Genomic DNA, 12,355 nt, shown 5'->3' on the forward strand with positions numbered 1-12,355 from the left:
TATTTTCAGACACAAGCAACTGAACTGATGAAATGGTATCCCCTGAGTCTTTTATTTTCTTTTTTGTATTTCCCAGAGAATTTGAGACTTAGGTGGGTAGAAATACAGGTCATGTGCTATTGCAATGGACTCCATTGGGTATTCGGTTTTTTCGAAGAATGGAATTTTATTGTAATAGAATGCACTGTTTGGAATCCCATTCCAAGTCTGCAATTCCTTCAGACCTTCCCTCAAAAAAGGAAGGTGAAAGGGGTCTCACAGACCCAGTAGGAAATAAAAGAGGACCTTATCTAATGTGTTTCCCTCCCTCTGGGCAGGGCGCCTTCCTCTTTCTATTTGTGGATGCTCTCTTGTTTTAATGGGTGATTTGAAGACTTGGGGTGTTACCGTTTTCTTGTAGCAGTGGGATTGAGTGATCAAGAAAGGACAGTGGACGAAGTTGTCACTGGCTGGGATGGGAAGGGTCCCTTCCTATTGAGTGAATTATCTAGTAAGAAACATCATACCATCAACATCTGATGGGCAATTTTATTCATCCATTCACTCTATCTCTCTCTCTCTGTCCATCCATACCCCACCCACCCCTTCCTGTCTTACTTTCCTCTCTCTCCCTCCCTCATCACCACACTTAACCCTACATTGTTATATTAACCTTTTTTCTTTTTTGCCCATGCCATGCTGCATGTGGGATCTTAGTTCCCTGGCCAGGGATTGAACCCATGATCCCTGCATAGGGAGCACGCAGTCTTAACCCTGGGCCACTAGGAAAGTCCCTATATTAACTATTTTTGATCTACAAAAATTACAGTTTCACATAGTTCAATCTAACACACACATTTTATTCATAAATGTATGAACATAATGAAATTGCACATTTTGGGCCATCAAAAAGAGAGAGATTCCTATGGCTCAGCCCAATATTATGCTATAAATACATGAAATATCCTTAATATGATTGAATAATTTAAAAACATGATATCCTGGATCTGACGACACATGTTCTATCCCCATTTTTTACTGTTTATTGGCCATGAGCCCTTGAGTAAGTCAGTTAGGAACCTTCATATCTTAGATAGGAAAATGATGATACTAGTAAAATAAATTATATTAGTGAATATAATTATATAAATATGTTAATTATATACACATAATAAATTATTATATCCATGTGTCCATGCTCAGTCACTTCAGTTGTGTATGACTCTTTGCGACCCTATGGACTGTAGCCCGCTAGGCTCCATTGTCCTTGGGATTCTCCAGTTAAGAATACTGGAGTGGGTTCCCATGTCCTCCGCCAGGGGATCTTCCCAACCCAGGGATCAAACCCATGTCTCTTGCATCTCCTGCATTGCAGGTGGATTCTTTACCACTAGCACCACCTGGGAAGCCCCTTTCATAAGGTTATTGTGAAGATCTGATTGGACTCATGTGTGAGCATGCTTGTTAGGCTGTAAGGTTGAATGTAATTGTAAATTACTTGTACTGTTGTGACCATTATCATGGGACGTTATTTACACAGTGGCTCTTCTGCCCTTGCATCCCTTGTAGGGGCTATTAAGATGTGGTCCCTTCTGCACATGGGGTGGGTCTGCTCTCCACATGGATGCATGGGAGAATCTCTCCAAGGTCTCAGCCACTGAAAAATCAAGTTTCTCCTGAGCTTTGACTACTACTATTACTACTAATGTGTGGACGTAGAATTTTATAACAAATAGTGTTTCTCTCTTTGCTTTACCATCTTGTAAGCCAGGCGTCCCCAATCCCCAGGACCAGTACTGGTCCATGGCCTGTTAGGAACCAGTCTGCACAGCAGGAGATGAGCAACAGCAAGGGACCAAAGCTTCTCTGTATTTACAACTGCTCCCCATCGCTCGCCTTACCACCTGAGCTCTGCCTGCTGTCAGATCAGCAGCGGCATTAGACTCTCATAGGAGTGTGAACCCTAACCCTAAAGTCAAAGTGAAATATCCTGAGATTGCTGCAAGATAGAAATAAAGTGCACAATAAGTATAATGTGCTTGGATCATCCTGAAACCATTCCCTGCCCCCCAATCCATGGAAAAATTGTCTTCCACGAAACTGGTCCCTAGTGCCAAAAAGGTTGGGGACTGCTGTTGTAAGCCTCTGAACCAAGTTAATGACTCCCTTGAACAGACCCAAAGGCATCCACACTAACCCTTGGATTCATCTAATTTTCCTATCCATGTTTTTTTCTTTTATCTGTTTCTTATAGTTTCCATTTTATACTTTCATACTGCTCATATGACTATTAATATTCCCCCCATACATTTTTGGAACAAGAGAAGGTAAAAACAAGTAAGGAAATAAATGAAGGAAACAACCATTTGTTTTCCTCAGTCCCTCTGATCTAATTGACCTGGACCATATGACAGGTCACAACGCAGAACGCATGTCTTTGTGAAACAGCCCTTTCCACTCCATGTCCTCTGCCTGCCTTTTTGTCTATGAAAAACTTTAGTAAAAGAATAAGTTTAATCAGAGAAATGTGGAAACAAAGGAAAATAGAGGACACTAAATAATAATAATGTAGTCATTAAGCATAGTCAAGGACTTTCAGTTCTTTCTCAAGGGCCATAGATAATATTCTGAGTCATATCCTGTGAGCTGTCTTATAGATACTGAAACACCAGGTGGAGAAGTTTACTACATGATGACCAGACTGTACCCAGGACATGAGCTGCTGCAATTCTGAGAACTGGCCACAGAGAAATGGAAACAAATGGACCCTAGAACTAAAGATTAACTGTACCTGAAACAATCGAGATGATGCTAGTCAGACCACCAATGACCAGTCTGAAGATGACTTGTCAGAGCTGACTACTGTTTCTAGGCTTAGTCCTGCCCCCCACCCCGCCCACGTTGTGTCTATAAAAGCTCTTGACCCAATGCCTGTCAGTGGGAGGAGGGGTGGTGGAGTCAGCCTTTGGACAGACATGTGCCACCCTCCCCCCACCCCACCCGGTTGCCGGCATCTGAAACAAAGCAAATTTTCCTTTCCACCTGGCCTGTTTATCGGCTTCTGAGCGGTGAGCAGCCAGACCCCCCACACAGTCTTTCAGTAACATCTGCAATAACAAGAGTTTCCTTGTCCTGGAAGAACCAACCTCTTCTACCTCTGTGACTTGTTACTGTAGCTTCACCACACAGAGCAGAGTGTTGAGTGTAATTAATCAAACAGATAATCCAGAAATACCTCTTGGGTGAGTGTCCTCAGGGAACCAGATGCCCAAAAACTGAGAGTGGCGGTCTCCAGACCTGAGCACGTTATTTCCCGAGCTGCACTAGAAAAGGCCTTGACTCGCCCTTGTTCCCCTAGAAACGGCCTTGACTCGCCCTTGTTCCTGGCATGAAGGAACCACTCTGGGCGAACAGAGGACTCCCAGCAGAGCCTTGCAATCAGGTGTGGCATTTCACGGACACGCCACTCAAACTTCAGACTCTACAGGATGGCTTATCCTCTGCCCTGAAGTGGTCCTTATGTGGTCTATGAAAAGCATCTTCTCTCAGCCTCCTGAGACCATTCTACAAGGTCCCAGCTTGGCCCCCAGTGCCATGCAAATGAGTTTTCATAACTTCCTAGAACATCTTAGGCTTCCCAGGTGGCACTAGTAGTAAAGAACCCGCCTGCCAATGCAGGAGATGTAAAAACTACAAGTTCGATCCCTGAGTCAGGAAGATCCCCTAGAGGGAGAGCATGGCAACCCACTCCAGTATTCTTGCCTGGAGAATCCCACAGACAGAGAAGCCTGGTGGGCTCCAGTCCATGGGGTCACCAAGAGTTGGACACGAGTGAAGCAACTTAGCATGCACACAGAACATCTAGCTTGCAGTTAACCCACAGATTAGGACTAAGAGCTTCTGCCCCCATATATTACACAGTCACCAGCAGTCAAGTTCCATCTCTCTGGAGGTACATAAGGGAGGTAAGAGCCATGTAACAAAGTGAGAAGGGAGATGATGTGTTATACAGAAAAACTGGAGCTATCTGCCCTGTCCAGATTCTTGCCCTGCTGTATCCTAGCTGTGTGATCTTGGATAATTGAGTTAACTGCTGGATACCTTATCTTCCTTGCCGATGACAAGAAGGTAATACTGACCTCAGAGAGCTCTTGTGAAGATTAAATAAAACACTATATTTGAAAGTGCCTAATGAAGAGTATACAGAAGGACTTTCCTAGTGGTCCAGGGGCTAAGACTCCACGGTCCCAATGGAGAGGGCCCAGGCTCAGTGATCCGTGGTCAGGGAACTGAAGATCTTGTGTGCCACAACTAAGACCTGGCACGGCCAAATAAATTTTTTAAAAGTATACAGTATGTTAACTGAAATGGAGTCTTAATTCCTCGTTCCTACCCACACAAATCACATCTACTGGTTCTCTGTAAAAATGGAATAAATAGTTTCACTCCTTTTCTTTCTCTTGAAAGGCTTTGAGTAAGCTGTGCTAGTGGTAAAGAACCCTCTGCCAATGCAGGAGACGCAGGTTCGATCCTTGGGTTGGGAAGATCCTCTGGAAGAGGGCATGGCAACCCACTCTAGTATTCTTGCCTAGAGAATCCCATGGACAGAGGAGCCTGCTGGGCTACAGCCCATGGGATCACAAAGACTCAGATATTACTGAAGCGATTTAGCGCAAGTCACTTCAATAAAACCAATAAGCCCAAGTCCAGCACAAACCAATAAGCCCAAGTCCACTAAAGGAGAAGGACAAATGGCAGGAAGGATGTTTCATCAGGAAATGGGACCACTCCTCCGTGAGTCTAAAATGTAGATATGCTACTCTCTCTCAAGAGGCTAGACAGTAAAACCCAGGGACAGAGAGGCAGGGAGAGCTGGCTTGAGGAACGAGGCACTTACTTCCATAAGGGGAGCCGGTGGGGGAGCCGTTGAGAAATCCCGGGGACCCTGGAACACCCAGGTTGGCCATGGGGACGTTGCTGTAGCCATTCATGCTGTTACTGGAGGTGCTGTAGTTAGACTGCTGGGGGGTGGAGCTGGAAGAGTAGCCCCGCGGAGAGATGCTGCTCGTGTTGCGGATGTATCCTGGACGACAAAGAAAAGGTCAGATAAATGAGCCTGTATGCGCAGGTGCACTCGCACAAACAGCAGAGACCAATATGGCGGCATAGGTGCGCAAAGCTTCCAGTCTGTAGAGTTCCACCAGGCTGACTGTGGGCTGTAGAGGGAAGTCTGCATTTTGTCTTCCAACTTTTCATACCTTCCTATCTCTTCCCCATTCTGCACAAAACCTTCCTCCTCTTTCCCATTTGCAGTCAACATCTCCAACTCACACTAAGGAGTGGTTGACTAAGGGGCAGTGTGCAGTGACATCTCCCAAATCATATTTCATGTAACACTAAAGCCCTCTGAGATACTGATGGGTGTCACTAAGAAAAGCATTCTCTTGTCAAATGAAGCTTGGCAGATGGTGCATACTGTGGCCATTCACTGAAGATTCATACATGATGCTGAAGCTCCAATAATTTGGCCACCTGATGCGAAGAGCTGACTCATTGGAAAAGACTCTGATGCTTGGAAAGACTGAAGGCAAAAGGAGATGGGGGCAGGAGAGATGAGATGGTTAGATAGCATCACCGACTCAATGGACATGAATTTGAGCAAACTCCAGGAGATGGTGAAGAATAGAAGAGCCTGTTGTGCTGCAGTCCATGGGGTTGCAAAGAGTCGGCTATGACTTAGCGACTGAGCAACAACAGAGAATAAATAAACTGGTTTAACTTTGCTAACCTAGTGTTTCCCAAATTTCACACACCAGAGCATCTTTTCTGGGTCTGGTAAGGAAAAGGCATTCTAGTAACATCGCAAGGGCCGCTAGCATTCTACTGATCACAGCTATAGAAGTTTGAAGTTGTTACCATGCCCTTTTGGGTGAGGTGGGGAGTGTTTTCATTCAAAATGCATTGACAAGTTTATTTAAATGGGCTATCCTTTGACCAAAGACTTGGAAGCATCAGCAATGGAATGCAAGGGAGAGCCAGTCCATAAGTGGAATTGCTTCTCCCCATATTTCTGAAACCCCAGCAGAGACATCACCTAATCTAGCCTGAACTAACCTACGTTGGATAACTGTCTCTAAAGGTATTAAAGAAATGACCCAAATTTGGGGGGACAAAAGATAATAATGTCCCACCCACATTTCTGTAAGAAGAACTTGCCCTAGGCATGAGAGTGAGGAATTCCCTTGTAATGGATGAATAAAATTAGAAATAAAATGATCCCAAGGCTAGGGATATCAGCAGAAACATTTACTCCTTTTAAAAAATGACTTATGGTAAATGTAGCACCTTAATGAAATCAATCTCAGTGACAAAAATCTTTACACAATATGCTTTACATATGAAAGCACAGCTAGCTGTGTTGTTTTCTATACGTATTTGTATGTATGTGTATGTGTGCGCTCAGCCGCTAAGTTGTGTCCGACACTTTGTGACCCCGTGGACTGAAGCTGCCAGGCTTCTTTGTCCATAGAATTTCCCAGGCAAAAATACTGGATTGGGTTGCCATTTCCTCCTCGAGGGGATCTTTCCCAACCCAGGGGTCGAACCTTCATCTCCTACATCTCTTACATTGGCAGGCGGATTCTTTACCACTGAGCCACCTGAGTTTCCCATATATTTGCATACATTTGTATATATTCATATAATATACAAACAGAGGTTACCAAACAAATCTAAGCCATCCACCCTTGGTACTAGTAATTTGGGTGCAGTTAACAATAATGGGAATAACTCTGGTTCTTTCCATTATTCACTTTGATGATTACAATAGCAGAAGTGTACATTTTATTCAAATAATACCTGTGCATCTGGTTGCAGTAAGCCTAAACTCTTCTAAATTCATAATACTTCATCGTATCCTTAAATATTTCCATTGAAGGATTCTACCTGGTACTTCAAAAGCTGAAAATCTAACAATACATCTAATGTTGAGATAATCCAATGACTGCATTGCTTATCTGGGACACATTTTTTTTTTTTTTTTTTTGAGTAGTGAGACAGTAAAGTGTTTATTAGGAGGAAAACAAGTATGGATAGATACACAGGCGAGCTCAGAGAGAGAGTTGCACCCTCTCTGGTACTTTGAATCACTTTGATGGAGCATTTTTTCTGGGTTTCCTTCAGGCAATCATTCTGATTTGCCTGGTTGTGAGTAGGACACACTCTTTTCATGACAAAAGAATCAAACTTTCACTTCTTTCAACTCCAGCAGAGCCAATCTTTTAAATGTATAAGAAGTTTGTATTTTGAGTCTGAGAAAGGCAGTACCTTGATTGTTTCCCTGTGTTGACTCTGAGATGCTGACACCGAGCTGGCTGCCATATGAATTGATGCCCATCATGCCACTGTGAGCTGGGGAGCTGGAGAGAGCTGGGATCTGGCTGGGATTCCTGGGGACACTGTAGAGGGCTTCAGCGATGTCCGCAGCTCGCTTCAAAATGATGTCCTACAAAATGGCAGGTGGAGGTGAGTGTTTGTATTGAGCAATAGGAGTCAAACTGTACTCAATATTTTGCAATAACCTAGAAGGAAAAATAATCTGAAAAAAGATATATATATGTGTGTATAACTGAATCACTTTTCTGTACACTTAAAACTAACACAACATTGTAAATCAACCATGCTGGCAGGTGTGTGTTCAGTTGTGTCTAACTCTTTCTGACCCCATGGACTGTAGCCACCAGGCTCTTCTGTCAAGGGATTTCCCAGGCAAGAATACTGGAGTGGGTTGCCACACTCTCCTCTAGGGGCTCTTCCCCATCCAGGGATCGAACCCATGTCTCCTGTGTCTCCTGCACTGGCAGGTGGATTCTTTACCATTCGAGCTACCAAGTGAGGAATTAGGCTTAATCAACTATATAAACTATGTGAAAAAAGTGAGTTGCTCTGTTGTGTCTGACTCTTTGCAACCCCATGGACTGTAACCCTCCAGGCTCCTCTGTCCATGGAATTCTCTAGGCAAGAATACTGGAGTAGGTAGCCATTCCCTTTTCCAGGGGATCTTCCCAGCCCAGGGATCAGTATACTTCAATTAAAAAAAAGAAAAGAATCAAACTCAAGAGAGTGTAAGATGTGAACTGCTAACCTGGTTATTGTGTGGTGTTCCATAGAGCGCCTCCACCAGATCTGCAGCTCTTTTCAATAGCATTTCCTGGAAAAAGAAAAGAAAGCTGGATATCAGCAAAGGTAAAACCTCAACTGGCCAACACAAAGGAAAATTACCTATAAAAATCAAAAGTCCAGGTATCCCCCTAAAATATATGTAACTAGCCAAGATGTCTTCTATTCACTTTGACAGGTAGAAAATAAATAATTACACATATAAACTCCTCTATAAATATGTATCTGCATGAAATTCATCTCACTGAAAAGGCTCCATAAATAGCTGGGCTACCAAGACAAAAAGCAACCCGATTAAGGGTGGAGTCGGTTAACATTAGTAATGTCATGGGAGTTCCATTAAAAACTACTTTCAGACTATTCCATTAAAAAAATGTGGTATTCTAATTAACCAATATTCCCAAAATGATTGATTGACCTGAGTTAAACCGCTTGCCAAGGAGTTGTCCAGAGTCCTGAAATGATATTGGCAATGCCTTCTGCAAAATTTTACTCTAATAAAGATGAATTCTTTCAATAATATTTCCCCCTGTTCACTTTAACTAGAGAGAATTAGTAATCAGTAATCCCTTTCCTCTCATTGTGTCTTTTCCACCTCCTGTTTTTAACAGCCTTTTAAATTGCTATTAACCTACTTTCCAGATATCATCTAATTTAATGGGGGGGCTGGGGACTTTTCTGAGAGGAAAATAAAGGTGCAATGGAGCAGAAACTGCAGTACTTGAATTTCACTCACTACAGAAGAGATAACATGGTATTTTGTAATGTTTGTGCTTAAAGGGCAAATGTAAATGTTGAAACTTCATAATTTCTCATTAATCAATACCTAATAAATTGATGTGATTTTAAATAAAGAAAGTGAAAATAATGGGCCAGATTTACAATAGAATTTTTGTGAGCAAGTTCATTTAAAAGGGATACATTTCATAGAAATTTATTAATATATGGGTGTTTTTCACTTCCAAGAATATCTGTGTATGTACTGGGCCCTCAGTGAATACTTGATTGTGGATTAATATGTCCCTGTAATTATGGGTAAATAAAATTACATTTAAATACACAGGGATGGGAACTTACACTTTCAGACAATTATTCATTTATTTATTTTTCATGAAGTTGGCAGTGTTTTATAAGTTGAATACTCACAGGTCCAAATTTTCAGATTTTGTATTTGCTCAGAGATTCATCATAACATATTTCATAGTTAGTAGATATTTTATGAGCATCTTATACCTCAAGCTTAGCCCAATTTCAAGGCCTAATTTAATTTTTATTATAATATATTTTATTTAACTCAATACATGCAAAATATTATCATTTCAACATGTAATTAATGAGACAGATTGTATTATTTTTTTTTCATACTAAGTCTGTTCAATCTGGTGCATGTTTTATAGTACATCCCAATTTGGCTAGCCTCATCTTACAGGCCCAACAGCCCAAGCAAGCTGAGAGTTACTGTATTGGGCATTGAACATGTAGTTTTTCTTGTGAAAAACATTATATAGTAATATTATAATATTTATAGAGCGATATACCTCCAGAAATTACATACTCCTTTATTTACTGACTCCCCCCAGCTTTTTTGAGATATTATTGACATACAACATGTGTAAGTTGATGCTATAAAGCATGATGATTTGAGCTACATGTATATTGTGAAATGATTACTACAATAATGTTAGTTACCACCTCCATTCCCTTCACAGTAATTACCTTTTTTGTTTTCATTTTGCGGTGATAATTGTTAAGACCTATTCAAGTATACAATACAGGATTATTAACTATAGTTATCATGCTGTACATTAGATCCCCAGAAATCACTCATCTTACAACTGGAAGTTTGTATGTTGGACAAGGGATACCTAATTTAATTTTAAAGAGACCTAAGTCTCTAGGTTTATCTAAGTTTACTGAAATTTTACAAGAAGGTTTTCACATGTCATTTTCCAAAGTGTATTACCTTAGCTAATCTCTCAGGATCTCCGGGATGTCTTGGGATGACCTTCTGCAGTCTCTGAAAGCCATAGTCTATGGTGGGTTCATTTAATGCTGAAAAAACAAAAGTCCTCTTCTTGAGTATGTAAACTAGCTATAGAGCAAGGCATCTGATTAAGTCTGCCATGGATAATAGAAAGGTTCTGATATTATCTTTCTAAGAACTGACACAGTGGTTTCAACCAGTTAAGGATTTTTGCTATTGACATTGGTTAATTCACATTTATAAGTTTAGAATTAATAGTAATTTAGTCATTAGAATGATGTCTCCAAATGTCAAGGTTATTATAATTACTTTATCATTTCTGCCTTCAGTGCACACACTTATCATTCTTTTCTCACTTTCAACTACTCAGAAACATTACACAATCAATCATATCCCATCCCAGTTTCTTTTGAAGACAATAAAGTGTTAATACCTTTCCAAGCCTTCTCCTTCTTCCCTCCCTGCCTTTTCCCCAGTGTCTTCTCCATCTAGTAATTCTTCTCCTAAATATCACTTTTTCTTAATTATGCTCTTAAATATTTATATTTATGCATATATAAATCTTCTGTGAGTTTACAAAACTCTGTTCTTATGCATAATATGATTCCAGGATTTTCCATTATATTTTGTTACACATACGTTCACTTCATGTCAGGCTCCATCAGATACTGCAAGTTCCATAAGTGCAGAACTCACACTTATTTTGCCCTTGTGTTCTCACTGTTAAAGACAGTGCCTGGCACATAATTGGCACTTACCATCAGCAATTGTGAAATGAGTGAGGGAGTGAATGAATGAATGAAGGACTTATTTCAGCACTTCTACTATGCTAAAGAGTTTGAGGGGATTGATTCCTTTATCCTTTGTCTTTCTTCCTCTCTTCCTTTACTTTTTAAAAGTTTGGTTGCTTAAATTTTATGGTTTTAAAATTAATACATGATCAAAGTAAAGGAAAAAGATACAAAGGGTAAAATAATAATCACCTGCACTCCCATTAGGCAGCAGTAAACACAGGAGGGTGTATTTTCTTTTTAATCTTCCTTTTTGCATATATGTTTTATGAATATGTGTTGCTATTATTTGAATCCTCAAAGCAACACTTTTATTTAAAGAAATTATTAAAATTTTTAAGTATACAAGGAAAAATAAAATCATCCATAATCTCATCATTTTAGAGACAATCTGGGTTAACACTTTTGTATATATCCTCCAAGATGTAAACACACACACATACTAAAAATTATTCAGAGACATACTATTCACAGTTACATAACCTACTTTTTATTCATTTAACAATATATCAAACTTTTCCCCAGGTTATTAAATATTCTTTTATAACATTATTTTAAATTCCTGCATATTTTTTCCATGACATGGTCTGTAATTTATTTAAATAGCTTCCTAATGTTTGGTATTTAACATGGTCCTAATTTCTCACTATTATAAAAATCAGAGCAATAATTATCCTTTGTGCATAACTCTAACTATTTCAATTGGAAAATTCCAAGAACCAGAATTACTTGACCAAAAATTATGATTCATATTTAAGGCCTTTTACACATACTGTCAAGTCACTCCTTAGAAGAATATATAAATTTACACTCTCTCCAGCAGGGCATGTGGTCATTTTAACTTATTTCTTTATTCATCAGTGAGATTGAAGTGTTTTTTCTTATACTTGCTGAACATTTCGATTTCTTCTTTTATAAGCTGCTTATTAATACTTTCTGCACTCTTTTCTTTTGAGAAATAGGCCTTTTTTAACTTGTAAAAACACTTTACCTATTAATATTTTTAACATTCTATCACCATGTTACAATAACATATCCAAATTTGTTCTTAGGTATTATAGGTAAAAGACAATCCCAGCTCCAAGATCTGGCAAATACACACACACATGGGTCAGGGGGTGTTTGCATATACATACCTATAAATATATGAAATCTTTAGGTCTACCAGTAAAATGTGTACTGGTCACTATTTAGGTAGTACTTTTTTTTTTTTTGCTATGTATTTCATCATCTGTCGATTTTATTGTGAATATGATTACTCCCTCATCACATTTTCTACGAGTTTTACTAGCACCTAGAAAAACTTGGGTTTTTATGTGTCTGCACAGGCAGTGTGTGTGAGGGTAGTGTGTGGCATATACGGTATACTCATTAAGAGAATCAGCTTTAGAGTCAAGTGGATCTTGGGTTTGAATCCAGCTCT

The 12,355-nt window shown here is 40.0% G+C and overlaps 1 protein-coding gene across 3 annotated transcripts in view; it reads right to left on the minus strand.

The window, feature by feature from the left end:
- Positions 1 to 12,355, minus strand: part of EBF2 (EBF transcription factor 2) — a 223,231-nt gene that overhangs the window by 15,864 nt on the left and 195,012 nt on the right. For all 3 annotated transcript variants that reach the window (XM_081516491.1, XM_081516501.1, XM_081516510.1), the window contains 4 exons: positions 10,121 to 10,209; positions 8,123 to 8,188; positions 7,306 to 7,483; positions 4,877 to 5,062 (listed from right to left, as the gene is read on the minus strand). In XM_081516491.1, the coding sequence (XP_081372617.1) occupies positions 4,877 to 5,062; positions 7,306 to 7,483; positions 8,123 to 8,188; positions 10,121 to 10,209 (519 nt within the window). The remainder of the gene's footprint in view (positions 1 to 4,876; positions 5,063 to 7,305; positions 7,484 to 8,122; positions 8,189 to 10,120; positions 10,210 to 12,355) is intronic.

Source organism: Giraffa tippelskirchi, chromosome 1 (assembly GCF_054371585.1).
Source record: "Giraffa tippelskirchi isolate mGirTip1 chromosome 1, T2T-mGirTip1v1.2.pri, whole genome shotgun sequence".
Lineage (NCBI taxonomy): Eukaryota > Metazoa > Chordata > Mammalia > Artiodactyla > Giraffidae > Giraffa > Giraffa tippelskirchi.